The sequence below is a fragment of the Balaenoptera ricei genome, chromosome 14 (assembly GCF_028023285.1).
Source record: "Balaenoptera ricei isolate mBalRic1 chromosome 14, mBalRic1.hap2, whole genome shotgun sequence".
In the NCBI taxonomy this organism is placed as follows: Eukaryota; Metazoa; Chordata; class Mammalia; order Artiodactyla; family Balaenopteridae; genus Balaenoptera; species Balaenoptera ricei.
In genome coordinates this window covers 26,755,676-26,783,002 of record NC_082652.1, presented here as the reverse complement: position 1 = coordinate 26,783,002, position 27,327 = coordinate 26,755,676, and the positions used below count along the sequence as shown (strand labels likewise).

At 58.3% G+C, this 27,327-nt stretch overlaps 3 protein-coding genes across 3 annotated transcripts; all 3 read left to right on the top strand.

Annotated features, from left to right (window-relative positions):
• The first annotated feature begins 966 nt into the window (after positions 1–966).
• On the top strand, positions 967–5,191 carry CCDC116 (coiled-coil domain containing 116). Its single transcript, XM_059895257.1, has 4 exons — positions 967–1,100; positions 1,941–2,504; positions 2,620–3,213; positions 4,379–5,191. Exons 1-4 carry the CDS (start codon positions 1,029–1,031, stop codon positions 5,189–5,191), a joined length of 2,043 nt encoding a protein of 680 aa, XP_059751240.1. The 5' UTR covers positions 967–1,028.
• Positions 5,192–10,155: 4,964 nt separating this feature from the next.
• Positions 10,156–12,108, top strand: SDF2L1 (stromal cell derived factor 2 like 1). Its single transcript, XM_059894370.1, has 3 exons — positions 10,156–10,398; positions 10,688–10,884; positions 11,706–12,108. Exons 1-3 carry the CDS (start codon positions 10,212–10,214, stop codon positions 11,985–11,987), a joined length of 666 nt encoding a protein of 221 aa, XP_059750353.1. The 5' UTR covers positions 10,156–10,211; the 3' UTR covers positions 11,988–12,108.
• A 6,280-nt stretch (positions 12,109–18,388) lies between these two features.
• On the top strand, positions 18,389–26,044 carry LOC132347839 (uncharacterized). Its single transcript, XM_059894717.1, has 7 exons — positions 18,389–18,418; positions 18,627–18,875; positions 19,039–19,162; positions 20,538–20,737; positions 21,282–21,352; positions 21,624–21,728; positions 25,803–26,044. The coding sequence occupies exons 2-7, from the start codon at positions 18,654–18,656 to the stop codon at positions 25,975–25,977; spliced, it is 897 nt and encodes a 298-aa protein (XP_059750700.1). The 5' UTR covers positions 18,389–18,418; positions 18,627–18,653; the 3' UTR covers positions 25,978–26,044.
• Positions 26,045–27,327: the final 1,283 nt, after the last annotated feature.

Genomic DNA, 27,327 nt, shown 5'->3' with positions numbered 1-27,327 from the left:
GAGAGGGAAAGGAGGGAGAGGAGGTAAAGATTTACAGGGTCTTATCAGGGTGCGGGTGTGTTGTAGGAAGATTTGATGTACTCTCCAAACCCATGTGGAAGGACACTCAGCTCCACTTACAGAGAAGGAGCAGGTGATTAAAGAAGTTGAGTCACACCGGCAGGAAAGAGCAAAGCTAGGAGTTGAAGCTCATCTGTGACTTAGAGCCGGGACTCCTCCCACTGCGCTGGGGACAGACCCTGGGGTGTCCACACTGGGCGAGGGGAGGATCCTGGAAAGGAGCAGTCCACGAGCAGGAGCCCAGGACAACTCAGCGACCAAGAGGGTAGCCGAGGAAGGTGCTTGTGTCACCGGGAGAGGCCGTGGCTTTGTCCCTTAGGTTCCCCTCCAAGCCGGACCGAGCTGGTCAGCAGCAGCGGCAGCTTCCCGCTCCCTCTGCGAATGTGGGCGGGGCAAAAGCGGCAAGGTGGGGGAGGAGCCGCGTGGGCCCCGCCCCAACTATTGTGCCGCGGGAGCGGGCGGCGAACGGCGCGGCGCGAGCCAATCAGCACGCGGCATGCAAATGAGCAGGCCCGCCGGCGGCCCCGAGCGGCGCGGACGCCAGGATCCCAGCGCGGGCTGCACCGGAGCGTGTGCCGAGCGGGCGCGGACTTGGTGAGCGGGTCGCCGGGGCCGGGTCGCCCGGGACCGGGGCACCAGGGCCAGGAGGACGGAGGGCGGACGCACTGGGCCCAGAGATGGACGGAGACTGAATGCGCACTCCCTCGGGGGCCCCAGCCCCGACTTCTCTGGACACGGACGGTGCTGAGACGCCCACGGGGCTCCGAGCAGAGGACCTTCCGGACATGTGAAGGATGTGGGGTGCGGGGAGCCAGAGACCAGCGGCCCACGGACGGAGGGAGACGCAGACCCACGGAGGGCTGGGGGCACCCTCACACCATCTCCCTGCCCGGTGCAGAGAGGAATCTGCGGCTGCATCGCGGAACCAACGAGAGAGGAAGAGGGCAGCGGGCCCGGCCACCTACACCATGACCAGCTGTCGCCACCATTCGGGATACTTGGCGGACGACGAGGCTGGCCACACCACCTACGTGGCCCGGGTAAGTGTGCCCAGCAGGGCCCAACTCTGAGCCTCCAACATGTTCCCCACCAGTTCTGGCACCCCAGATCACAGCCCCCTTTCTCACTTCCTACTGATGTCCTCTCTGGACCTCTTAGTGACCTGTTGCCTTGACCACTCCTAGTTACCCCTGCTGGGCCCTACCTAGTCACCTCGGTCTCCGTCTCCTTCCCTGTGTCCCCCTGATCTCGGACTGGGAGGGGCATGGTGGAGTAGGACTCCAGAGTGGGAGCATAGAGTCTACTCGGGGCCTACGGCTCGAGGGGCAGAAGCAGCCATGGGGCGCACAGGGCTCAGGACCACAGGTAGTCTGTACAGACCAGCAGTGGGGACGGGGCTCAAGGGGTTTTGTGATTCATGTCCTGGGTGAGGGCAGAAGTGGGCTTTTAGACTTCCCAGCCAGGTCTTGGGTATGTGAAATGTACGTGTCAGGGAAGCTTCAGGGCAACCCTGAACAGATCCCCACTTTACAAGAGAGGAAGTCGGACCTCAAGAGGGGCCTTAGTGCCCACAGTCACATGGCCTGAAGCTGGCAGAGCCAGGGTCCAAATCCAGGGCTGCCTGGCTCCAAAACCTAGTTCCTGGGACTTCCCTGGCAGTCGAGTTGTTAAGACTCCACACTTCCACAGCAGGGGGCACGGGTTCAATCCCTGGTTGGGGAACTAAGATCCTGCATGATGCGTGGCACGGCCAAAAAAAAAAAAAAACAGTTTCTTCCACTGCCCACTTCCCACCCAGTTCCTGGTGCCCTAGGAGGACCCCAGGGGACCCCTCCCCCCATGGGGCATCACTGCCCACTGTGATATGCCTGTCTGCTCAGGTCCAGCCACCTAAGAAGTCACTGTTCCCGGAAATGGGGCAAGCCTCCAAGCTGGGCCACACACCACACCCCACTTCGATGCACGGCGCCTCAGGCAGTTCAGGGCTCCGCAGCCACTGCCGAAACCCCAAGGGCCCTCGACCCTTTAGGAGCTTCCTGGATTTCCTTGTCGAGGGTCAGGTGCTGGACAGCCTGCAGACGGTGGTGGAGGAGGCAACTGAGCGCATGGCCACCGTAAAGACAGAGGCTGGGGTGCCGCTGGTGGAGGTGGAGGACCCGATGGAGGTGCCAAGGGGTGGGCGTCGGGCACGGGCCCGGCCCATCCTCAGAACCGTGCACCAGCGCTGCACCCGGCCAAGCCTCTGCCTGGGGCGCCCCAACAATTACCCGTCCTGCTCCAGCTCCATGTCCGACTCCCACAGCAGCTTCACGGCCAACTGGCCGGGCTCCCATAGCTGGGACAGCAACCTGGGTGCCCGCAGCTTGGGTGCACTGCCACCCATGAAGGACAAACTCCTGCTGGAGACGAACCTCAAACGGCTGCTGCAGCTGGAGAACAGAAGGGTGAGGTCTGGGGCTGCAGCCCAGGTGGGGCAGGGGTGGACCCCAGCCCAGAGCCCAGGGCCAGGCCTGGCTTGGCTGCCCCTGGACGCCTCTGAGAGTCCTCCTCTCTCTGCAGAAAGGCCTGGGGCAGTCCTGCCCCCACGGGGACTCCCTGCCATGGGACTCACTGGGCAGCCAGACCAGCAGCCAGTGGACCCTAGAGCAGCCCCTGTCCTGGTTCTCAGGCCTGCTGGGCTCGAGCTCAGGCACTCCTGAAGCGTCAGAGCTGGGGCCAGCAGAGCGGGAGCTGATCTTCCTCAAGCGAGAGCTGAACAAGGAGATGAAGTCTTTGCTGAGCCAGCCAGGGTCCTTTGACCTGCCCGGCTACTGTGCACTCCGAGAGCCCCATCGGACCCTGGACTTCCTGGCTGAGCACCACCTGTTCCCCGCCCTGCAGGACGTGGTCAACCAGGCTGTGGACAAGCTCAGTGGTGCCTGCCGCCGAGACGGCTGCCCTCTCTTCCCGTTGGAATGGGAGCCCTCCCCAGAGTCCAGCTCCAAGCTGGCCACACCCATTGATGGGGAGGAGCCCTACGATTTGCTGCCCACCACAGCCTCCAGCCCCAGGATGGAGCACAGAAAGAGCATCAAGTACAGGGGACGCGGCAAGGCCAAGGAAGGTGGCTCCCCGGTGTCTAGCACCCAAGTGGCCACCAGGTTCCGGCTTGAGGTGACACTCACAGAAGAGCCCAAGGTCCCTTCACCCTACCCCAGGCAGGAGGGGCTTGACCAGGACCCCAAAGTACGGAGACTACCCATGCCCACTTCTGGGCCCCTGAGCTCCAGCCAGAGGGCCCAGCCCTGGCGGAGCCTGCACCTTACCCTGCCTGCCACCGGGATTGTGGTGAAAGTGCCCTCCCGACAGACCCATGTCACCACCCCGGTCTCAGCTCCGCTGGCGTCCTCCCTCCCGTCCTCCTCCCACCACCTCCCCAGGTTCTCACCCCACACCTCCGTGGTAAGGGGCTTCTTGCCATCTCCTGCTGTGCCATATCCGGAGGTGACCTCCTCAAGGTTGGGGCCAGGGGTCTTAGGGACGGGTTTGCAGTGGAAAGGCTCCTATCGCCACCGCTCCTAGCGGCCACTGTCACTAGCAGGTGCCCAGGGTCCAGGTCTCTTGCCCTGCCCTTGTGAAAACCGCCTGAGTAGGGGATGAGCTGATGAGGGGACCAGGAATCCTGGCCTAGCTACTACCACGAGTTGTCAAAGATGAATAAAGGCTATTTTTTATTCTGGGTATTTTTTTAACGTTTGCATGTGAATCTCAGAGGCCCTCCCATGTGTGGAGGGTCCTGTCCCTCGTGGACAGTGGCCTGAGCCCAGAGTAGGGCCCTGTGTCTGAGGTCTAGCCCCCTCTGGTCCTGCTGCCCAGGACAGGACTCTCCAGTGTGTCTGCCCCACTGAGAGGGAGTTGCTTGGGAAGGGTGTGGAGAGGACTTGGTGGCTTCACCCTGGCAGCTCCCCAGCGTGTCCCCTGACCCTGCTTTCACCCATCGAAGCCCAGGCGTACTTCCCTCCTCTGAACCCTGGCCTGGGCGAGGGTTGTGCAGGCTCCCTTTTGGCTGACACAGTGACTGATATCACTGGCCTTGCCCCGGGCCTGACTGGTGTGGCTGGCATGACAACAGGGTGGTAAGTGGGAGGAGGGCCAGCACGCAGGACCCCAACTCAGCTCTCCATCAGGCCAGCAGAGCAGATGTGGTGAGGCCGCACCCCGAGTAGACTGAGCGCGGCGCCGTGTGGGTGATGCGGAGGATGCTCTGGGGGGGAGGGCGCCCAGGGTGGCAGGCAGGAGTGGATGACATGTCTCCCTTTCCCTCCCTGCTGCCGTACAGAGCCCCAGTTACAAGTTCACCAAGAAGAAGACGCTGCCCTCCATCCTGTCCAAGTCCACCACCATGTCCCGCCTCTCCAACCCCTGGTACGAGGAGCTCGTTGACTACCTGAAGGGCCAGGCTGTGTCCTTGCTTGCCTGCAAGTACAGGTTTGAGAAGAACCTCACTGGGCAGCTGGGCTTCATCTCCTTCCCCATCACTGAGGCACTCCTGGACCTTTTCCTGGGCTTCAGGAAGGTGAAGGGCTCGCGCATCCGTCTGTCCTCCACGATCGACTGGAGCTGCCTGCTGCGCAGGCTGGAGGAGGCCGAGTTTAGCCAGTGGTCACCCCAGCGGGCATCCCAGCCCCCTTCCCGGCACACCTCCCAGCACAGCACCCCCCAGCGCAGCATGCGGACACCCACCGCGCCGTCCGAGCTGGCCGCCAGGACCCACAGGGTCCAGGACAAGCCCACAGGGTCCCGCCTCAACATGAGGTCCCCGGGCCCCCGGCCGCTCGCCTCACAGGAGCGCCCGGCAGCCGCGGATCAGGAGCCCACCAGACCGCCAGAGCCCAAGCTGTTCCTGTCCTCCGCCAACACCGGCGTGGCCTCCCATCAGTCCGACCAGACAGTGGACATGGAGGACCACCAGAGCATCGAGGAGGAGGAGGAGGACAAGGAGGAGGATGGAGAGGAGGAGGAAGAGGACGAGAATGACTTTGGAGATGAGGGCGAGCCCCAGAGCTCCCCGGAGCCTCAAGAGGAGGCCGTGGTCAGCACCATGGCGGCAGGCTCAGGTGTGGGCCACGGTGACTGCCCATGGGGCCCCTGAAGTGCACCGAGTGCTCCATGCCCCACTCCTCCTGCTTCTCCCGCCCCAGCGGCCACTGCCCTCGCAGCCATCCCGCCCCGAGCAGAGGTCAGAACAGCTGGTGCCCACGAAGAGCTCTGCTGAGCCTCTCAGGGGAGCCAACGGGAGAAATAAAACTTGTGTTGATGGAACACGGTTTTCCTGTCATCTCAGCCATCCTTCTGACCACCTGCCCCCGAGGAGCATCTCTGGAGAGCTAGGCCAGGCCTCCACGGCAGCTGCCGGTGCCCTGAGCCCCGTGACCTCCTGGGCTCTGCTGCTGGCTCTTCTGCACTCCAGTCTGCACCTTCCTGCCTCTTCAAGCCTCTTAGGACTCATGGTCCCCACCCCATGGCCCCTGTGCATCACACTCCCACTTCCCGAGGGCTCCTCCTCTGCCAGGGCGTATCCACCCTCTCCTGATGCTCCCACCGCTACCTGTCTTCCTAATTTGTATTTCTCAGCTCGTGCTCCTGAGGTCACATAGGGGCTGCTGGTAGGTCAAGCCATGGATTGACTGACCCAGCTGGCCGTGTGACTATCCCTTCTGCAGAGGCCCTGGGCAAGGCAGCTCTCTCTCTTGAAGGGTCTGTGGGCTCGGCTGGTGCTGTGGTCAGAGGTTCTCACGTCCAGGGTTCTCCTGGAGCTTCTGGCCATCCGGTGCCCCCAGCTCCTCCCCTCTGCCTTCCTCGGGCAGCCTATTTGTTCCCCTTCAGGCATCTTCACCCAGGGAGCAGCTCCACCCCCACCCCCACCCTGCTCCTATGGCAGAGAGAAGATGCTCAGCGTCTCTGAGCAGGCCGCCATTTCGGGGAGGCTGGTGGATCTCTCATGCCTCCCCTGGAGCCCGCCAGGTGCGCGGAGGCCAGACCTGCTCGGCCCGGCCTGACCATGCTCAGTGGCCCACAGATGAGGACACAGCAACTATAGAGCTTCCTCTGGAACCAGACAGGGAGGACCCCGCGATTCGGGGAGGAGGACCTGCTCCTCTGACTGGCAGAGGGGCCAGGGCCCTGGGTGGGGAGTCAGGGACCCATTTTTCCACAGAGCTCTTGTGACAAGGATCCTTCAGAGCACATGCTCGGTGCTAATGCCTATCCCCCGAGGCCACCACTGCCACCACTGCCGCCATGTCGGACCACAACAGCCGCTTTGTACATTACTGCCATATCACTTGGCTACAGTTGATTGGCCCTACTGGTGCATCCAATACCCGCTGGCTTCCAGGTCCTGCTGCCCAGTCCTCAAGGGAGAAGAGTGTATGTCCCCACCCCAGCCTCAGAGGCACACATCTAGGTCCTGGGGTGGGAGCAGCCCCTTTGGGCACCACTGGCACATGATGCTAGAGACAGCTCCCCTTAGCTCCTGTTTCAGGCACCATGTTGTTGCCATGTAACAAACCAAAATTTAAGTGGCTTCAGACAAAATCATCATTTGTAATGATTCTGAGGGGGTTCTACGGGCTCAGCTGGCAGTGGTGTAGCCAGAGCGGCTGGGGTGGGAGCAGCCCCTTTGGGCACCACTGGCACATGATGCTAGAGACAGCTCCCCTTAGCTCCTGTTTCAGGCACCATGTTGTTGCCATGTAACAAACCAAAATTTAAGTGGCTTCAGACAAAATCATCATTTGTAATGATTCTGAGGGGGTTCTACGGGCTCAGCTGGCAGTGGTGTAGCCAGAGCGGCTGGGGTGGGAGTGCTGCTTTCGGCTGGGGGCTGGGCTGAGGCTAGGACATCCCTCGTGGCCCCTCCCCTTCCATCATCTCTCTCCCCTTTGCCCCTGGCCATTCAAGGGTCTGTCTGGGCAGGGGCTGGCTTCCTAGAGGGAGGAAGCAAGAACCACCAGTGAGTGCTCTGGCAGCCTGTGCTCGGAAGTCCCCAAACAGCACTTCTGTGGCATTCTCATGGTCAAAGCCAATTATTATGCGTGACCAGATCCAAGTGGAGGGGGAAGGGACTCCACGACTTGGGAGAGGAGCAGCTTGTGCTCATAGGGGTGGGAGGCATTGTTAGCAGATGTATTTGGAGACTAACACCTCTCCATCCTCCTTGGCTGACTGCACCTTGAGCAGTGCCTGGAACTGAGTTGAGTCAATCACATCCCCTCTTGAGAATCTGAACCTGGAGACAAACTGCGGTCTCCAGGTGGAGGGCCCCGAGCATCTGCCCATGAGGTGAGCAGGAAAAAGGAACAGCTAGGATAAGCCATGAGGCTCCAGAGACTCAGGGAGAGCCGTGTTGGCTTCCCGACTCCAGCCCTGGGGTCTCTGCTGCTCTTGGAACCCTTTCTTTGCCTGTCAGGGGGATTACTCGCTGTGTCCTTACCATTGTCTGCTCCCAGTGCAATGGGAAGCTGTTGGCAGCTTTCAGCAGGCACCTGGCATGATCCGATTTATACTTTTTTTAAAAAAGTTTTTATTGAATTTGTTACAATATCGCTTCTGTTTTATGTTTTGGTTTTTTGGCCCCAAGGCATGTGGGATCTTAGCTCCCTGACCAGGGATCAAACCTGCACCCCCTGCATTGGAAGGCAAAGTCTTAACCACTGGACTGCCAGGGAAGTGCCTTGATTTATGCTTTTTTTTTTTTTTTTAAAGAATTATTTATTTATTTATTTTTGGCTGTGTTGGGTCTTCGTTTCTGTGCGAGGGCTTTCTCTAGTTGTGGCAAGCGGGAGCCACTCTTCATCGCGGTCCGCGGGCCTCTCACTATCGCAGCCTCTCTTGTTGCGGAGCACAGGCTCCAGACGCGCAGGCTCAGTAGTTGTGGCTCACGGGCCTAGTTGCTCCGCGGCATGTGGGATCTTCCCAGACCAGGGCTCGAACCCGTGTCCCCTGCATTGGCAGGCAGATTCTCAACCACTGCGCCACCAAGGAAGCCCTTGATTTATGCTTTTTAAGACAGAAATCACTTTCCTGGGTGGAGAATGTCTTGGAAGGGCCCGAGTAGCAGGGAAATCTTCTAGGAGGGGTGGTAGATATCTGAAGGGGAGATGGAGTGGCTTGGATTAGGGTGGTGACGGGGAATGCAGGAGAGATGCCTTCCAATCTGTTTTGGAGTCAGAGCCATCAAGACATGCTGGGGTAGATGTGAGGAGTGTGGTAAAGAGAGGAATCAAAGATGAATCCCAGGTTTGGGGCTTGAACAACTTGTAAATGGAGGTGCCATTCCCGAGACTTGGAAGCCTGGGGGAGGAGCAGTGTGAGGGAGACCGGGGAGTCCTGCTTGGGGCATATTAGGTTCGAGATGCTTGTTGGTGTGTCTGAGAAGACACACCCAGATTGTACTCTAGCCCCTCTGCCCTGGGTCGGCGGCCCCTCAAGGGCGCGGTCTACCAAATCCAGGGCAGACCGTAAGCATTTTTTAAAAAGACACACATTTATTTATTTTTGGCTGCGTTAGGTCTTCATTGCTGCATGTGGGCTTTCTCTAGTTGCGTCGAGCGGGGGCTACTCTTCGTTGCGGTGCACGGGCTTCTCATTGTGGTGGCTTCTCTTGTTGCAGAGCATGGGCTCTAGGTGCATGGTCTTCAGTAGTTGTGGCATGTGGGCTCAGTAATTGTGGCTCGCGGGCTCTAGAGCGCAGGCTCAGCAGTTGTGGTGCACTGGACTTACTTAGTTGCTCCTCAGCATGTGGGATCTTCCCGGACCAGGGCTTGAACCCGTGTCCCCTGCGTTGGCAGGCGGATTCTTAACCACTGCGCCACCAGGGAAGTTACCGTAAGCATTTTAGACATTCTAAGCACTGAAAAGATCAAGACACCTTGACCCATATAGAATTCAAAATAAAGACAATGATAAACATGAAAACCAGGACTTCCCTGACTGTCCAGTGGTTAAGACTCTGTGCTTCCACTGCAGGGGGCCCGGGTTCTATCCCTGGTCGGGGAACTAAGATCCCACAAGCCCCATGGCCCCAGGGGTGGGGGTAGGGAGACATGAAAACCAAAAAATAACCCATTGCTGTAATTAAAATGGCTCTACCCTGGATTTTCTGAATGCAAAATTCTGGATGATTTAATTAAACACAAACTTTTCTTCCTGCTTTGCTGGTGCACCAAGTGCACGGGTGGTCAGCCTATTGAGTAACACATCCCAGAGCCGGTTCCTGGGCTGGGCTGAATTGATGGGCTTGGAGTGAATTCAATGTAAGAATGTTCCACGAATGAATAAATAAACAGTGGTTTAAGTTTCCCCCCTTATACCGACTGAGCTGACAACCCTCTGAGAAGGCAGTGAGTCCCAAGCCTGGGACACACAGTCACCCAGGCTTGGTTCCCAGTCGCTTGGTCTCCCAGGGCTCCAGGTTCCCAAGACAGCTCAGGGGCTTTCTGGTGACCACCTGCCACTACCCTCTACATCACAGCTCCCTGGTGCCCTCTGCTGCCCAGTGGCCTAGGGACCATGAGAAGCCCTGGAAGGGGTCAATGAGTGGCTCAGGGAATTCAGAAACCCCAGGGTCCAGGGACTGAGGTGACTCAATGTCAGAGAGTGGGCAATGACCGAGCTACTGGGGGATTAGTTAATCCCGGGGTCCGGGGACTGAAGGACCAAGTGACTGAGTATCTGAGATGCGTCCACTTGTGAGCACATAATCTAGGGGTCGAGGGAGAGACCATGATTGAGGGCTCGGGGGTCTAGAATCAAGGGGCTTCGTGAACTGGCGAACCGAGTGTCCGGGGACCTGGCGGGCGCTGGAGGGGCGCCCTCGGCTCTGTCCGCATTCTCTCCGCTCGACGCTACCCCGGCCTTCCCTTGCTACTCATTAGTGAGTCCTCGGAAGCGTGGACCAATCAAAATCCTCCTCGTGTCTCCAGTCCCCTCCCAGCCGCCGCTCTGGAAAACTGCGGGCGGGTCCTTTCCACGCGGACCCAATGGAAGTGCAGGCGGAGCGCCGTGCGGGCTGGCGATTGGCTGCCGTGGCGGGCCCTGTCAGAGCCGGATTGGCCGGCAGCGGAGACGGAAGCGACCAGGGTCCGAGTTGCCGGAGCCCGGCCGGGGCGATGTGGAGCACGGGCAGCGGCCGAGCTGCCGGCCCGGCGCTGCTGGGGCTGCTGCTGGCGATCTCGGTCCCGGGCAGCTGTGCCGTCAAGACCGGCGCGGGGCTCGTGACCTGCGGGTCGGTGCTGAAGCTGCTTAACACGCAGCACCGGGTGCGGCTGCACTCGCACGACATCAAATACGGATCCGGTGCGCGGGCCGGGGCTGGGGTCTGACGGCGGGGTTCTGCGGGCTGGGAGTCATCAGGGGCTGGAGTAGTTGGGGGCCGAGGGGCACAAGCCGGCGGTTCGAGGGGGTCTTCGGGATGCCGTTCGGAGCTGCGGGCCAAGGGACTTGGAGTGCGGCCGGAGGCGGGCGGGGGCTGGGGGAGCCGTTGGATCCCAGGGTTGAGGTTGTCCGGGAAAGCTGATGGTGTCCGGGTCGAGGGTCGGAGTTCCCGCATTGACAGCGACCCCGGGGGTTGGATGTCGCCCCCCAGGCAGCGGCCAGCAGTCGGTGACCGGCGTGGAGGCGTCTGACGACGCCAACAGCTACTGGCGGATCCGCGGCGGCTCGGAGGGCGGGTGTCCGCGCGGGTCCCCCGTGCGCTGCGGGCAGGCTGTGCGGCTGACGCACGTGCCCACCGGTAAGAACCTGCACACGCACCACTTCCCGTCGCCGCTGTCCCACAACCAGGTGAGCCCCTGGCGTGTGTGCGAGGGGCCCGGCATCTGCTCGGAGCCCCAGCTTCCTGGGTGAAACGGGAATTTCAAGTCAGAAGTGTTTGCCGAGCGCCCCCTCTGGGGATACAGAGGCGACTACGCCAGGGTCCTGCCCCCTGGAGCCCTTAGCCCAGCGGGGACACAGACAGGAAGAGCTGTCCGTCTGGATAGCTCCACTCCTGGGGGCGAGTTGGACACAGGAGGGGGATCCGCATGACCGTTGGGGTGGGGAATGGGAACCCCGCGGGGAGGAGGAATTGGGGCTGGGCCTGGAAGGATGAGTAGGAGTCCGCCAGGCTGCAGAGAGGAGAAGGGTGTCTTTCCAGGCCTGGGGAAGAGCCTGTGAGTGGAGTTCATTGAAACTGGGTGGGAGGTGGTACTGGAACAGAGGGTGCTTTGGGGAGGTTATCAGAAGGAAAGGATGAGATAATAGAACCTTGGCTGTCAGCCTGAAGGGTGGACTTGATGCTGAGTGAGGGTCAGAGGGGTTAGGACAGGAGAAACCCAGAGGAGGAAGGAGGGGGATGTTTTGGTTCTGTGGGGGCCACTGGTCACCGTCCAGGCAGATGAGGTGGGGTGTGCATGTGTTTGAAGAGCTGGTGTTGGGGGGCCCTTCTGTATGCTGGGGGTGGGGGTGGTGGTGTCCCAGTTTGCAGCTGTGGAAGCTGAGGCTCAGAGAGGTGCAGGGAAGGACCTGGGTGTGAGTGCATCTGCCAGGCAAGTGCCCATGGGGGACTCAGTGTGCACTTTGTCATGCGTGACCACTGTCCTCCCACACCACCCCCGCCCCAACAGGAGGTGAGCGCCTTTGGGGAGGACGGCGAGGGTGATGACCTGGACCTGTGGATGGTGCGCTGCTCGGGGCAGCACTGGGAGCGGGAGGCCGCTGTGCGCTTCCAGCACGTGGGCACTTCCGTGTTCCTGTCGGTCACCGGCGAGCAGTACGGGAGCCCCATCCGGGGGCAGCTCGAGGTGCATGGCATGCCCAGCGCCAACACCCACAATAGGTGGAAGGCCATGGAAGGCATCTTCATCAAGCCCAGCGTGGAGGCCTCTGCAGGCCACGATGAACTCTGAGTGCCGTGGACCTGCAGGTGGAGGGCAGAAGGGTGGGTCATATGCAGGGCCACTCTTGGGGGAGACTTTGAGTTTGTAGGGGTTCTCAAGTGCCTTTATGATTAAAGAATATTGGCCTGTGGTTGCATTTTGCTGTGAGCCTGAGGGCGACCAGGAGCTGCCAGCTGGTCCAGTTCAGCATCTCTTCCTCAGTGCAAATCCTCTGTCCCACAGCTGGCAGCTGAACCCGTCCAAACCTCTCTGATGCTCTTCCGTGCACTCCCAACACTGCCCAGGGCCATCACAGCTCCCTCTCCACCCTCAGATGGTCCAATGGCCCCAGTGACCCCAGTTCCCCAGCCCCTGAGCTTCATGAACCTTCCTGATGAGGGCTGGGGCCTCAGCGAGGTAGCAGGAGCCCCACTCCCTACCAGCTGGGATGGGCACAAGTTCTCCAGCCCCTCATCCCTTGAGGTGCGCCCCCTCCTTCTGGCACCCCTCCCCTGGCAGTTGTGACAGTCTGGACACTTGCCTTTGACCAAGCACTGGGTCAGGACTCTGCTCATCTGCTGGAAATTTGCATCGCAGGATCCCTCTCAGTGCAGATGGCACCCCACACACCCAGCCGGCCCAGACGTGTGGCATCTCAGGCCCCACTATAACCTTCCAAAGTCCAGAGGCCCTAACAAAACTTCAAAAGATATTGCAAGGGAAGATAACCACAGAGAACTGCCAGCTGCAGACATCTGAGAAGGCTTCCTGGAAGAAGAGGCACAATTTAAGCCGGTAAAGCATTGCAATTTAAAGAAAGGAGCAATAAATAGGCGGGCCCTGATAAAGGAAGGTAATAGCTATTTTGCTGGTGCGTGGGTGACCTCTAGAGGTTATGGCAGAGATTACAGTCAGAGAGGCTTGGGGAGCTGCCACTTTCCTGCAGGAGAATAAAAGAGCCGAAGGAGAGGCTGGGGGTGGCAACTGGTTGGAAGGGTCTTGGAGGCGGGTGAGCAGAGCACCTTACTTCTGAGAAATCAATTGACCTTAGGGGGTGGAAGAAAAGCTCTAGCCAATTGTGAGACCTGAGGGGAGGAGGGTCATAATTAGGCCCTTTACGCCCCTGCCCCCTCCCCCATGAGGTCCTGCTCTGCTCAAACCTCTTGAGCATCGTCTACAAGTCTCCACTTCTCTCCCATCACTCACCTGACCTGAGACAGGAGTGCAAGCAGGTGGTTGGGAAGTGATCCCAGAAAACACTGGGGCAGAGGAGTGGGGCTCAGAGGAGCAGGCATGGCAGCTGGTGAAGGTTGCATTACTGAGCAAGTCACCCCTGTGGGCAACTAGGGCTTCATCCCACTGGGGAGCGCTGGGCCCCCATGTAGAACATGCATCAGAGTTGTCCCAACCAAGGGGCAAGAAAGTGGGGGTACTTATCCAACCAGCATATCTTCTCTCATTGGCTGAGGGCTGCTGGGCAGGTGGAAGGATTACTCTGCAGCACTTCCCACTTGCCCTGTATTCTACAGCCTGAATGAAGCCCTCAGGCAGAGCCGCAGGTGCCAGCAAGGAACATCCTTTAGGTAGAGGTGAGTGCCAAGGGGGTGTAGGCGGGGCACCAAAAGTGTGGTGCACACTGCAAATCTAAGGGGCACTCCTCTGGTCCACCCCTGGCCCCTCTGGGCTGTAAGAGCCCACTTCTGCCTCTGTTACCTCCCTACCACCACACATACAAAAGTGAGGAGTGTTAATTAAGAGCAGACTCCGACAGTACACAGCATGTAAGAATCCTTGGGAAATCAAGGCCAAAGCTGTGGGAGCAGGTGAGAGGGCTGCAGGCAGAATGCAGTACAAGACCAAAAATTAAAACCGCAGCAGCAGCCGAGCTCTCATTTATTGAAAACTAAGTGCCAGGCACTGGGCCAACGATTTACAGAGCATCTCATTTGCTCCTGGCAACAACCCTATGAAGCATAGCACATTCAATTGTCATCTTAATTTTGCAGAGGAGGCAACCGAGGTTGCTAAAGATTCAAACCCAGCTCTGCCTGCCTCCAAAACATTTGCTCTCAGCCACTGGACTGAGAGAATAAAAGAGGAGGGGGCCCAGATGCACAGTAGCCTAAGCACCACCCGCTCCGACACACACTGCAGCTCTATGAGGGCCAGGCGGGCGGTGTACATCCTTCCGGGTCATCAGCCCTGCGGAAGCATTTAATGAATGCTTATCCTCAGTCACGCAGGGACCCAAGCGACGCCCCCTTCCCCCTGCCTCCCACAGATCCACAAGCCTCCAGGGGCTCCAAGACCGGGTCCCGCAGCCCAGGCCCACCCTTGGGCTTCAGACAAATCTCATTTGGGTCAAGTCGGGCGATGCGGTGGGGTTGGGTGGGGAGGTGGCTACCCCAGCCAGGAAGCCCACCGCAGCCGAACATGCCATCCGAGAGGCACAGGGAGAAATTTCAGTTTGCAAAACGGGGCAGCCTGTGGCCCGGCTGGTGCAGGCTTGACCGCGGGTCCGGACATTTTCCTCCGGTCGTAGCCCCCTCCCCAGAGGGCTTGGCCGCGCGGCCGGCGCCCCCCACTGGGCTTCCAAGAGCGCACGCCCGCGCGGCGAGAAAACTCACCGAGACTAGAGCTGCGAAAAGGCGGGCAAAGTTCCCTTTGATAAGTTATGAATGGGGAGAAAGTGTTTGTAGAACTCATTGTTAAAACCGCGGAGCCTCAGCCTCTGCCCGCTCCGGGCCAATCCGGGCCCGCAGGCTATTTTGAAATCTCTCCGGCCTCAGCCAATGGGCGTGCAGAAGGCGAAGCCCCCGCCGGTGCCGGCCAATGAGCGCGGCGCTATGCTAAGGAGCCGGGGGCTGGGCCGCCGCCTGTCAGCGAGTTAAAGATGGAGCCGGCGGCGGGAGGGCGCCACGAGGTGCGGGGTGGTCCTGGGGGGCAGCGCGGGCTGACGGCCGCCGGGACCTCTCCCCGCAACCTCCCGAGTCCTGGCCCGGCCCGGGGCGGGAAGGGCGTCCCGCCGCGTGAGTAGCTGGGTCTGAGGTGGGGGCGCGGGAAGGGCGGCCCTACCCGGCGGGCGGTGTGGAGGGGCGCAGCCCAGACCCCGGGCGCCCCCTCCGGGAAGGGGACCCCAGAGGGGCGGGAAGCTCCCCATTCCTCTTCGCCGCTCTGGGCTGCCGGGCAGGGAATCTGTTGGGACAGAATGCGGAGCCCAACTTGGGGGCTAGGAGCCAGGGGCCAAGGATGGGGGCCTGAGCCGGCAGGGGCGCGTCGGCCCGGAGTGGGACCACCCTTCTTCTCCCGGAGCCTCAGGCCGCGGGAGGGCGCAGGGTCGTCGGGCTATATCCACTCCCGCCGCAGGCGCGAGTGGGTTTCGGACCGCGGTGGAGCGCGGGCCCCTTTCCTTTGTGTGTGCGCCCTTTCCCGGGCGCGCTCCCGCTCAGGGTGTGGAGCTGCCCCTCAGTCTGGGGTCGCAACCCCACGGCAATCTGGAGGGTGCTGGGGAGGGTCCGGCCCCTCTGGGGTCTTGAGGACTCCGAGGACCGCAGCCCCGCTGAAATCCCCTCCCCGCCCTGCTGTCTAGGAATGGGCCCCTAGCCCCACCCACCCACGGTTGAGCTTCCCGCTCTGCGTGTATTGGGGGTGGTGGGGCTCCCTCCTGCTGGCCGCAGGTGCTCTGACGAGGTTGCACTACTGTGCTTTGAGGAGCAGTGCAATGATATTGTCAAAGCATCTGGGACCAGCCTTGGGGACCCCTTCCCGGACACTGCCACTTTCCCTCCCCAGGCCTGGCCCCTGGACCTGCAGGCCCTCCCCTCCCCCTTGCCCAGCTCCGGTCCCTTCTCCATGGAAACTTGAGATCCTGGCCAGGCCTGGGCCTCTGGGGTCAGAGGGCACCCTTTCCCCAGGCAGAGGCCCCGCCCCAGGCCCCAGTGGGCCTGCATTCCAGGTTTCAGATCCCCACCTACCACTGGGAGAGGCACTGGCAGGCCTGCCTGACACTCTTTCCCTGTTGCACTACTGTGGGCCACTGGGAAGCAGTGCAATGATGAAAGGGCATCGGTCAGGCCCAGCCCACCACCCACAGTGCCTGGGGGGTGGGGGGGAGTCTTGCTGCCTCACTCCACTAACCAGCAGTAAGGCGCAGGTGCAGAGCTGGTCTGGACTCTCCATCGGAGGATCAGGTGAGGGCAGAGCTGGGGGCTCCTCCGCCAACCTGTCCATCTGGGTCATGGCTGGACGGGGGGAAGGGGCAGAGGCCTCAGAAAAGCTATGGTTTGAAGAGGATCTTTACAATCAGCTCCCAGGTAAGCCGGAGGGCTCGAGGTTTGGTCAGGGCCCTGTGGAGGAAGAGGCCCATTGCTTTGCACAGAGGGTCTGCCCGGGCCTGGCTCAGAGCCAGCTCAACAACCTTGACTACGTGGAGGTGCCCTGGGCCCAGCCCTCCTGGAAGGCCTGGGGAGGGCCAAGCTCTGGAGAGAATGTTCTCCTGGGTTCTCAGCAGGAGCAGCACTAGCTGGGCGGACAGTGGACTCGGGATACAAAGCCTGCAGCTCACGCCCTCCAACCATGCCCACTTGTTCTCTTACAGGGACATGTGCTGCCCTGAGCCTGCAGGAGAGACTGTGAGGTGCCTGGCATGCCCACCCTCACAGCTGGAATCGGGGGGAGTGGAGCCCAACTGCCAAGAAGCCTGGCCCCAGGCGTGCTTGCAGGGTCACCTCCAGCATCAGGACCAGACACAAAAGATTTTGATGTGCCCAGTGACAGCCACTCAAGCCTGTCTCCTTGAGAGGAGGCCCAGGTCTCGGATGGGCATTTGGGAGTACCCCTCACCAATGGTTGAGCACAGAGGGACCCTGGCTTCACCCCCTCCCTGGGCGTAGAAGCCCTGGCATCCCGGGGAGGATGAGGGGAAATGACACATGCTCCTCTGTCTCCTAGGCCTGACCCCTTGGGGTTCCTCCATCCCAAGGTCACCTGACTTAGGCCCATGGCTGGAGGTGGCCACCTCTTGCTCTCGTGCAGATTCTGTACCCATTGGCCAAAGACCCCCATGCAGCTGTCTCCTGCCCTTGCTGGGAGAGGCTTGTGAACTCAGGGCTCTGCTCAAATGTCCCCTCCTATGGGAAGCCTTCCCTGGGCTCCAAGACATCCAATGTTCCTCCACCAGAGCATGTTAGATCACATTTTTCTCCCTGTGGCTGAAACCCTCTTTAAACGGGGAGCCCCTGAAGGCAGGGAGCATGTAGTTTTTTCTTTCTTGGCAGTGCCTGGCACAATACACTTTAAAAATCCAAATAAACAAAAAAAGTGTAAAGTATTATAAGCATAACATGATGGGGGTGTTAATCAGGGGTCTGCCTGACCTCCCAGAGGATGCTTGTCCTGTTTTTAAAAAGGTACCTACTATGTATTTTAAAGTCAAATCTGATTTTGTAAGTCATATGGGCCCCGCCTCACATCGGGGGCCACCTGCCCAGGGCAGGTGGCAGAATGGTGGCAGAGATTTGGATGCAGGTGTTTCTGAGTCTGCCTGCACCTGTAGGCGAGATGCACAGGCCAGACCTTCTCCCTCCTTGGTTGTGTCCATCTTGATCTGTGACATCAAAGCAAGAGGAAGTGAATGCCACCTCCTGTGTTGGGGAGAGCTGGGGCTGGCCGTTTGGTGGTAGGAGATGAAAAAATCTCAGGTGCACTCCATGGGTCACAGGGCTGATGGAGGTGGGGGAGGGTTAGGAGGGGACCTGAACTAAGCAGTCCAGGGTGCACCCCCTCATCAGCGGCTGGGGTGGATGGTGGGGTCGGCCACTGACCAAGTAGGAGGGGGAAAAGAGAAGCAGATTTCCGGGTGGGAGGGAAGAAGCTGCGTGCCAATCCGGATGTGCTGAGCGGGAGATGCCCAGGAAACGTCCCCCGGGGACACTTAGATGTGGGTCTGTAAGTCAAGGGACTTGGGGTTAGTTAAGTCAGTTCTGGGTTGGGACTAAGAAGTGGGTAAGATGTCCAAGAAGGTATGGTGAAGACAGGACCCTCATGAGGAGAGGAGACAGGACAGAAGCGGGAGAGGAAGTCAGAAGAGCGTGAAAAGTCCGGGGCTAGAGGAGTTGCGGGCAGAAAGAACTCCTGGGGCCTTGTCTACAGACGGTGAGGAGGAGGGGAGCAGCCAGGATGGGAGGTACTGGAGTCCGGCCGGGGGCGGGCTGAGGGCCTTAAAGAAGTGAGAATTGGCGTGGCCACGGGCGGGACCCCGGGGTATGGGCCTCCGCGAGGTGTAGCTGTGTCCCGCCGTCCACCCCGTCGAAGCGTGAGGGCGCATGCGCAGAGCGGCGGGCATTGTCACGTGTGGCCGTCTCGCGCGGATTGGCCCGCGGTCTCCTGAGACTGGCCGGGGCTGTCCGTGGGGCGGCGCTCGCGGAGGGAGCCTGTGTCGGCGCGGCGGGAGGGGGACAGCGGTGCGTCCCCGGGCCTGGCCCTCTGGGGCCGACCCCTCCTCTCCCTGACCTGGGCGGGTGGGGTGGGCGCGCCCGGACCCCGGTGGCCCCGCCTGGATGGTGACCCGAGCTCTGGCCCTCGGGGGTCTCCCTCCTCCCCTCCTGGGGCGGGTGGAGTGGACGCGTCCGGACCCCCGGGGTCCCGCCCCGACGGCCGCTCCGCCCCCAGGCAGCCGGGCAGCCGAAGCCCTCGAGAATGGAGGTTCTGGACGAGTTCGACAGCGAGTTCCCCCAGAGTGTGACCTTCTGCCAGCTCATCTCCGAGGAGGACTTCGAGAGGCAGGCGGCGACCTACACTGAGCGCGCGCTGCGCCTCCTCTTCCGCAGCCTCGACCGCAACCCGGCTCTGGCCGAGAGGGTGGTGCGCAAGGGCAAGCAGGCGGAGTGCGAGCGGCGCGGGCTCCTGTCCTTTCTCTGGGTGCGGGCCCGGGAGGGCGGGGCTCCGGGGTTCCGAGGTGGGGGCGGGGGCGCCGGTGTCCGCCCTGCTTGAGCTGCTGGGAGGGGTCTTTAAGGAGGTGGCCCCGGCCAGGCGGCTCACGCGTCCCGCTTCCTCCTCCCTGCCTCTCCCGCTGTCGTCGCAGGCCAAGGTCTTGTGTGCCGTCCAGGGGGAGCTGAACTGTTGCAACAGCATGGGCGCCCTGGAGATGCACCAGCGCCTGGAGCAGCTCAAGAGGCGCATCCACCGCGTGTACTTCTACTCCCAGCGTGAGGCTCCATTCACGCTGGGCTTGAGCGGCCTGGCTGACCTGACTCACACCTCCCCAGTGGTCCACAGAAGGCTATCTACGCTTGGTCTGTCAATCAGGACCCGGCGAGGCCCGCACACTGTTTGGGTGGGAGGCAAATTCGTGTACACCCCGGGCCCCGCGAGAGTGGAATGAGAGGCGGCCTCATTAGTGGCCACACAGGGTGGCAGGTGGGGATTCTGGCCTGTCTTTTGAAGTTCCTTTTGACGCGGGATACCCTCAGCTTTCCCCGATGCTATGGACTAAAGAACTGTGTTGTCCTTTGGGGGACCCACTTGATGGGTTTGTATCTGTTGTCTGGGTCCGCTGATGTGTTTGCTCTTCCTCCTCTGCCAGTTTCTTGGATGGTCGTTCTAAAGCCTTGATGAGGTTTGGATTTGGTCCTTGGGAGTGTCTGTGTTCAGGGGTGGATGGTGGTGTTGGGCTTCTTTGTCTCGCCTCACATCGGGGGGCCCAGCTCACCTGGGGGAGGGGTCCCACGGCACCATTTCATCAAACAGCTGGACCCACAGCATGTGTAGCTCTTACCGCGGCCTCCCAAGATGTTGGTGTGGTGTTATTTATCCCTGTTTTACAGAAGAGGAAATGGAGGCCCGGGGAGGTTGTCCGGCATGTGTAGGCCACGCAGGTGTGGTGGAGCTGGACTGAGACTCAGGGCAGGCTTTCAGCCTCCAGCCAGTGCTCCCTGGCAGTGCTTATCTCACTCTAGGTGAGCCGTCTGAGGGGCTGCAGGAGGGGCTTGTTAACTCCTACTTTGCTGGTGGGACCTAGCTTTGAACAGTAGAAAGACCCAGACTCATCAGAACAGGAAGGAGGAGGTGCAGGCCCTAGGTTCCTCCCCGAGCCCACCCCTGCAAGACTTCCTCCCCGTGCACCCTTTGCGCACCCCCAGGATGACCCGGGGCTGCGTGTAGTCGGTGGGCTCACTCTCTGGGGACTGGACACCCCACTGTGGTGCTGGCAGACTCCGGGGCTTTGTGCCATGCCTGGGAGGGTGGGTGGCAGGCCAACCTGCTTGGGCCAAGCCCAGCCCTCCTTGGTGGTGACACTCCATCACTTCCTGTGAGATTCTGCCCTGGAAGGCAGACAGCCCGGCGTGGCTCCTGCCTGGGCCTTGTACAGTTCGAGCTTCTCGCTCCGCTCGTGAGATAGAGACAAAAGTACTGTTTCCCTGTGGGGCGGTTTTGGGGCCAGTGAGGTGGCGCATGTTCGTGCCCATCAGTAGTGGTGCCCTTTGTGGGCCTGCCTCCCTCCTTGTTGGAGGGCCTGTGTTTGGCGCCCCCCTAACCTGTTCGGGCCTTGGGGTAGGTACTCACCGACACCTTCTGTCCCAGATGCCAAGAAGAAGAGAAGCAAGCCAAAACCGAAGAAACCAGAACCCATCCTCTTACGGGACCGGTCGACCTCCCCGTGCCTGCCACCAACCCTGCTGCCACCGCCTGCCACCACCATGGCCTCCATGGTGGCCCCATCAACCCCTGTCTACACTCTTCCCAGGGTCTTTGGCCCCTTCCCTCCGCTGCCCAGCACGTCGGTCAGTGGCCCTGGGAGGGGCAGCCTCTAACCCCCCACTCAGAAGCACCCCAGTGATGCCCGGGCCCACAGCAGTGGTTCCCAGAACTTTCTCTGCAGGCAGCAGTAGATAGATGAAAGGGGGCGGCTCTGCTCACAGAGTCGGGCTGGGGGAGGCACAGGGCTCCGCCTGCCTGGCCTCCGGTGCACTTGGCGCCATCCCGGGGCTCCCAGGGGATGCCTGAAGCCTGCCTCTCCCCGTGGGTGTCATTCTCCAGGCTGCCCTCTAAGTGCCTCTGCAGTGCCCTTCCGACTCGCCTACCCTTCCTTACTCCCGCTTATCCGTCACCTGTCCCCCAGGCGGGGCTGGGATCTCCTCTGTTGGCTCCCAGCCCCCATGCTGGGCCCCATCCCCCTAACACCAAGCTCCAGGTGGCACCGAGGATGAGCCTGATGTGTTTGCTGATTGACTGGAAGGCACATTGTTCTCATAGTTCTTGGAGAACGTGTTTCTCTTCACGATGAGGATCCCACCCTTGTCCTAAAGTTTCTTTTGTTTGCTGCAGATGGAGCAATTGGAAGTTTCGAGGTCTGAAGCAAAATTGAACTGGACTGGCCTGTCATCGAACCCGAAGAGGTGGGAGGATTTATCCCGGGCCCGAGGCAAATGAGACGGGAGGGTTTGGGGGAGCCTGCTGTGTGCCAGCTGGGCTGTGATTCCCTCCCCTCTCGTAGTGGATCCATCCCGCAATCCTGAGTGGTCCATCCCCTCCTGGTCCCGGGGAGGAGTCAGGGCTCAGAGGTCTGCCTGTGTACGGAGCTCCCGTGCCCCCCGAGGCTGGGGAGGCACCCCCCGCCCCGGAGGAGCCCAGAGCTGAGTGTGTCCCCTGCCCCGCCCCGTCTTGCAGCCGCGTAGTCGATCTGACCCCCTTGGTCCTCAATCCTGGAGGCTTCCAGTTCTCGTACTTGGCCAGGAACAATGCGCACAATCTCCACTGCCCTGGCTTCCCCTGGTAAGTGTGCCCCCGAACCATCTGGCCTCTGAGCAGCATGCATGAGGGCTGGAAGGATATTCAGTGTGATGGTTGCTCCCACTTCCAGGAGGGACCCTAATGTCATCAGGGGTGCTGGAAAGTTGCTCCCCCTTCCTAGTGTTTGTGATGGTGGGAAACCAGAAACAGACAGCCCAGAGGCCAACAGAAGGGAACGATTCAATCAGCTGTGGGCAGCCCCGTGCTTTATCTACATGCATGTTTTGCAAAGCAGGGATTTACTGAATATGGGTTTTTTATTACCGTTTTTGTCAAGTATTTCCCACGTCATTGAGTGTTTAGATTGGCTGCTTCATTGCATCAGATGACTTTTTTTTTTTAAACAGCTTTATTGAGGTATTATACACATGGTATAATTCACCCATTTAACATATACAATTTCTGGGACTTCCCTGGCAGTCCAGTGGTTAGGACTCCGTGCTTCCACTGCAGGGGGCCCAGGTTCCATCCCTGATTGGGGAACTAAGATCCCACAAGCTGCACGGTGTGGCTAAAAAAGATTAAATAAATAAATAAATAAACACACAATTCTATGGTCTTTGGTATATTCACAGTTATGAATGCATCACCACAATTAATTTTAGCACACTTTCCTCACCCCAGAAACCCATAGCCCTCACTCTTCCACTCTCCCCTCTTCAGCACTTTCTGTCTCTATAGGTTTGCTTGTTCTGGACGTTTGCTATAAATGGTATCATAAGATATGTGGTCTTTGTATGTGGCTCCTTTCAGTTGGTTAATGTTTTTGCGGTTCATCCATGTTGTAGCAGCACTCATTCTTTTTAAAATTTTCAAATATATTTTATGTTTTAGAGTAGTTTAGGGTTTACAGTAAAACTGAGCTGAAAGTACAGAGAGTTCCATATCCCTCTGCCCTCCCCCCACAGCCTCCCCCACGATCAACATCCGCCAGAGAGTGGGACCTTTAATACAAACTATGACCTACATTGACGTGTCATTATGCAAAGTCCGTGGTTCACATTAGGGTCACTCCTGGTGACGTGCATCTTATGGTTTTGGACAAATGTATAATGACACGTGTCCACTATTACAGTGTTGTACGGAATAGTTTCCCTGCCCTGAAAGTCCTCTGTGCTCTGCCTTTTCGGCCCTGCCTCTCCCTCAGCCCTAGGCAACCACTAACCTACTTTCTGTCGCTATAGGTTTGTCAGTTCTGGACATTTTATATAAATGAAACCATACCATAAATTGGTCTTTTGTGACTGGCTTTTCTCAGTTAGCATAACATTTGCAAAGTTCACCCATGTTGTAGCATGTATCAGTACTGCATTTCTTCTTCTTTTTAATTTCTTCTTTCTTTTCTAATTTAATTAATTTATTTTTGGCTGCGTTGGGTATTCGTTGCTGCACACAAGCTTTCTCTAGTTGTGGTGAGCTACTCTTCGTTGTGGTGCATGTCCTCATTGTGGTGGCTTCTCTTGTTGCAGAGCACAGGCTCTAGGCACGCAGGCTCAGTAGTTGTGGTTCGCAGGCTCTAGAGTGCAGGCTCAGTAGTTTTGGTGCATGGGCTTAGTTGCTCCGCGGCATGTGGGATCTTCCCGGACCAGGGATCGAACCCGTGTCCCCTGCATTGGCAGGCGGATTCTTAACCACTGTGCCACCAGGGAAGTCCTCGATGGTCTCCTTTTAAGCACAAAAATTAAGGCTTAGTCCTGTCGAAAGGCAATCTGTCAAAACATATCAGGAGCCATGCCAGTTCTCAAATTCTTCAGTCTAGTATTTTTCATCCTGGAACCTGGCCCCAAGGAGAGGATTGAGGGAAAGAAAAAACGATTGTGTATAAAAATGTTTATGGCAGCGTCAGTTAGAAAGAGCGAGACTGGAAACAGCTCAAATGTGCATTCACATCATTATGGAATACTATGCAGAAATTAAAATGTTCAGCGTGATTACACACGAACGTGTAGACCCATGAATTGTGTCTAAGTGGAAGCAGGAGGCTCTCAGGTAGAAGGAGGCGGAGTGAAGAGGTGTGAAGGTGACTGACTGCCTTCAGTGACAGAGCAGGGGGTGGCCAGTGATGAGGTGACAAAGCCAAGCTTAGCAGTAAAGCATTGAGCACCGTCAGGGCCTCGAGAACAGCGGGGCCACAGTGGGGCCAGGTCACCACAGGTCTTTGGTATATTCACAGTTATGAACGCATCACCACAATTAATTTTAGCACACTTTCCTCACCCCAGAAAGATCTGTCGAGAGATCTTCTGGCTTTTTCTAGGCATGGTTTAATAAAGTTATGATTCAATCAGACAATGCCAATTTAAAATCTTGCCTTTGGCACTTAACATTAAAGCCCTGGGGAGCTGTCCACTTCTTGACAGCCTTTTGAGTACCAGCTTCCTTGGCCATGTGACAGACGTCCAGCATGTGCGGTACCCTCACTCAGCTTGTGTGTGTGCGTGCGTGTGTGTCTATGTATGTGGTGGGTGGGCATAAATATGTTATCTCCCACTTCCAGGAAGAAAACGGGTGAAGGTCAGCATGCCCTTCTTGCACCTGTTGCTTCTGGGGGTTTTGTTTGTTTGGTTTTGGTTTCTTGTTTGTTTGTTTGTTTTGGCCCTGCTGCACAGCATGTGGGATCTTAGTTCCCTGACCAGGGATTGAGCCTGGGCCCTTGGCAGTGAGATGCGGAGTCCTAACCACTGGACCGCCAGGGAATTCCCTGGCATCACTATCTTTATGTGCTAAGCTGTCCCTGAATCTCAGATGAATTTCCAGAAGTGAAATTACAAGGGAAAGGGTAGGAACAGTTTTCAAAAGCACTACCATTTTTCAGATGCTAAAACAGGATCTAGTTACTGTAGACAGTTTGAAAACTACCCAAAAAAGACCAATCACTCTCACTCCCAAGGTCAGAAATAACCACTGTTGGCACATATCCCTGTTTCACTGTAGGTGTTCCCCATGGACACGAGTGTATGTGCACAGGTAGTAGTTTGTTACGTAATCAGGAGCGTCCTGTGAGCAGCTTTGCAGCCAGTTCTGGAACATGTTGCTTCCCTGTCATTAAAAATACCTAGAAATTTGGGCTTCCCTGGTGGCGCAATGGTTGAGAATCTGGCTGCCAATGCAGGGGACACGGGTTCGAGCCCTGGTCTGGGAAGATCCCACATGCTGTGGAGCAACTAAGCCCGTGCGCCACAACTACTGAGCCTGCGTGTCTCTGAAGCCTGTGCTCCGCAACAAGAGAGGCCGCGATAGTGAGAGGCCCGCGCACCGCAATGAGGAGTGGCCCCCGCTTGCTGCAACTGGAGGAAGCCCTCGCACAGAAATGAGGACCCAACACAGCCAAAAAATAAATAAATTAATAAATTAATTCTTAACCAATATTTAAAAAAAAAAAAACCTAGAAATTCACCAGTAATCATAGATGCAGAATACCCACCCCATTGTGTGGATGGAGCATCATTTACTCAACTACCCTTGCTTGTTGAAATATTTCATTAATGGGGACAATTTTTAGCCTCCTGTTATGTATTGCTTTCTAAGTGAGCTGTGCTGTCTTGGCACTATCCCCCAAAATGGGTTATTTTAAATTGTTTTCTAAAAGTTTACAAAAGCACAACATACTCTATGGAAAAAAGGTCACAATATAGAAATGAATACATGAAGTATGAGTCCGAATACATTGGTTAATTTTTAAAATCAAATCAGGATCATACTGCACGTACTTCTCAGCAACTTGTTCTTTCCATTACTGTACCATTGGGGTGTCTTTACTTGCTGGGATGTACAGACCAACTTCGTTCCTTAAACAGCTGCGGAATAGTCCACTGCATGCCTGTACCATGGTTGTTTTAGCTGTTCCCTGATGGATGTTTGGATTGTCTCCAGGTTTACACAATCACAAACATTGCTGCAATGAACAGCCTTGAGCAAACATCCATGGGAGGGATTTCCAGCAGCAGGAATGTATCGAGAGCCATCCCACAGCCTGGGTTTTGTCGTGTGTTCCTCTGATGGCCCTGTGTGCCGTGTCCCCCTCATGGACCCATGTCTTGCGTGTCTCCTGAACAGGACCTCAGCCTGTAGTGGTTGTGCCAGCACCGAGGAGATGCTATCCCCATCTGTGAAGGCCTCCATCTTCACCCCGCCTGTCCTGCTCAAGTTCCAGCCTGTGCCCAGACCAAAAGATGACTCAGAGAATGACCCTGGCAGCGCAGAGTCCACGCCCCACCAGAGGGACCCATAACCTCTTCTGTACAGACCACGGCAGGAGAATGAATAAAGTTCCCCTGGTGGTGCCTTCCTCGTGCCACGCCCCCCAGGGGCTGTGCAGTCCCACAGGCTCTCTGCAGCCCCAAGAGGTGGTCAGGGTAGCGCAAGCCTGAGGCTTTTTGGCCTGAGACTGCACACAGTAGGTGGTCAGGTCAGTGAAGTCCCCTCACTTGCACCTAACCTGGGAACTCAGTCCTGTGTACTTTGAAAGAGTGATGAGTGTGGGGAGTGTGCTGCCCCTCCCTGCAGTGACTCTGTGGCCCCCACTTGACCCCACTGAGTTGCAAGACTACCAGTTTTTGCTACACCTGGCTCCTAAACACAAGGCTTATCTGGGTGCAACTTTAGAAACAGTGCTCTGTTCCCTCCTGGGAGGAACATGAGCTGGCGTGTCAGTTTCCAATTTGGCACCTCCCTAAAGAGTTTCAAAGACAGGTGACTCTGATTACCTTGCATGCTGACCTTAGAATCAAACCTGCATGTGAGACATGAGTCCTCACAAAGTGCCCAATGATGCTGGCCATTAGCAGATGTCGGTTGAGCCCTGTGGATGCCCTGCACCTTGCTTGCGACTGGAGATAATAGACCAAGCAGTTGGGGTCCTGGCCCTTAAGGAGCTTGTGTCCCATCCATGTGTGTGTGGTAAGCCAGTATATAGATAAATTAGTACAGGATTACAAATTGTGATAAGCCCTTGTGGTAGCTGAGATCGAGATGTATGGGGTGACTGGGTGGACAGTGGTACCTTGAGGAGAGTGGACACTAGGGGTAGAAGGGGGTGGAGAATTATGCTTTTACCAGACATGTTAAATTTGATTCAGTCGGTGCCCAGGTAGAGGTCAGGAGTCAGAAGTGCTGGCCATTTCGTGTTCGGAGACAAGGGATACAGGTGTTTAAAGCCATGAGCCTGGGCAAGGTCACCCAGTGCTTGAGTGTAGAGGGAGGTCCAGGGCTTGGCCGGGGCATGCACACGTGGTGGTCCAGCCGAGGGAAGGGTCGGTCAGAAGAGACCGAAGGGATCATCAGGGCTTTGGACCTTCAGGCTTCATGGCCACCGGCCCCTGGGCCGCCCAGGAGAGGGGCCTGAAGGCGGTGGGGACCAAATGGGCGGTGAGTGAGCAGACAGCGAATGTGCACGTCGCTTTGGAGGTTTCGGCCTGGCGGGGAGCGGTGATGGGGCCGAGGCTGGGGGTTCTTGGGGCTCCAGGCCTAAGACCTGAGAAACCAGGGCGGGTTTGGGCGGGGATGACGTTGAGCCGGGGCCGGCTGGGCAAGGCGGTCCAGCTAGAGGCCCCCGGGAAGACGGGGTTTCGAGGCGGAGGCA

Bases quoted from the DNA above. Each gene is read 5' to 3' on its own strand.
- CCDC116 (XM_059895257.1), top strand. From the start codon at position 1,029: ATGACCAGCTGTCGCCACCATTCGGGATACTTGGCGGACGACGAGGCT. The intron at 1,101-1,940 runs GTAAGTGTGCCC...CTGTCTGCTCAG, and splicing joins ACACCACCTACGTGGCCCGG to GTCCAGCCACCTAAGAAGTC. The intron at 2,505-2,619 runs GTGAGGTCTGGG...CTCTCTCTGCAG, and splicing joins TGCAGCTGGAGAACAGAAGG to AAAGGCCTGGGGCAGTCCTG.
- LOC132347839 (XM_059894717.1), top strand. From the start codon at position 18,654: ATGGAGGTTCTGGACGAGTTCGACAGCGAGTTCCCCCAGAGTGTGACC. The intron at 19,163-20,537 runs GTGAGGCTCCAT...CTTCTGTCCCAG, and splicing joins CGTGTACTTCTACTCCCAGC to ATGCCAAGAAGAAGAGAAGC. The intron at 20,738-21,281 runs GTCAGTGGCCCT...TGTTTGCTGCAG, and splicing joins CTCCGCTGCCCAGCACGTCG to ATGGAGCAATTGGAAGTTTC.
- SDF2L1 (XM_059894370.1), top strand. From the start codon at position 10,212: ATGTGGAGCACGGGCAGCGGCCGAGCTGCCGGCCCGGCGCTGCTGGGG. The intron at 10,399-10,687 runs GTGCGCGGGCCG...GTCGCCCCCCAG, and splicing joins CGACATCAAATACGGATCCG to GCAGCGGCCAGCAGTCGGTG. The intron at 10,885-11,705 runs GTGAGCCCCTGG...CCGCCCCAACAG, and splicing joins CGCCGCTGTCCCACAACCAG to GAGGTGAGCGCCTTTGGGGA.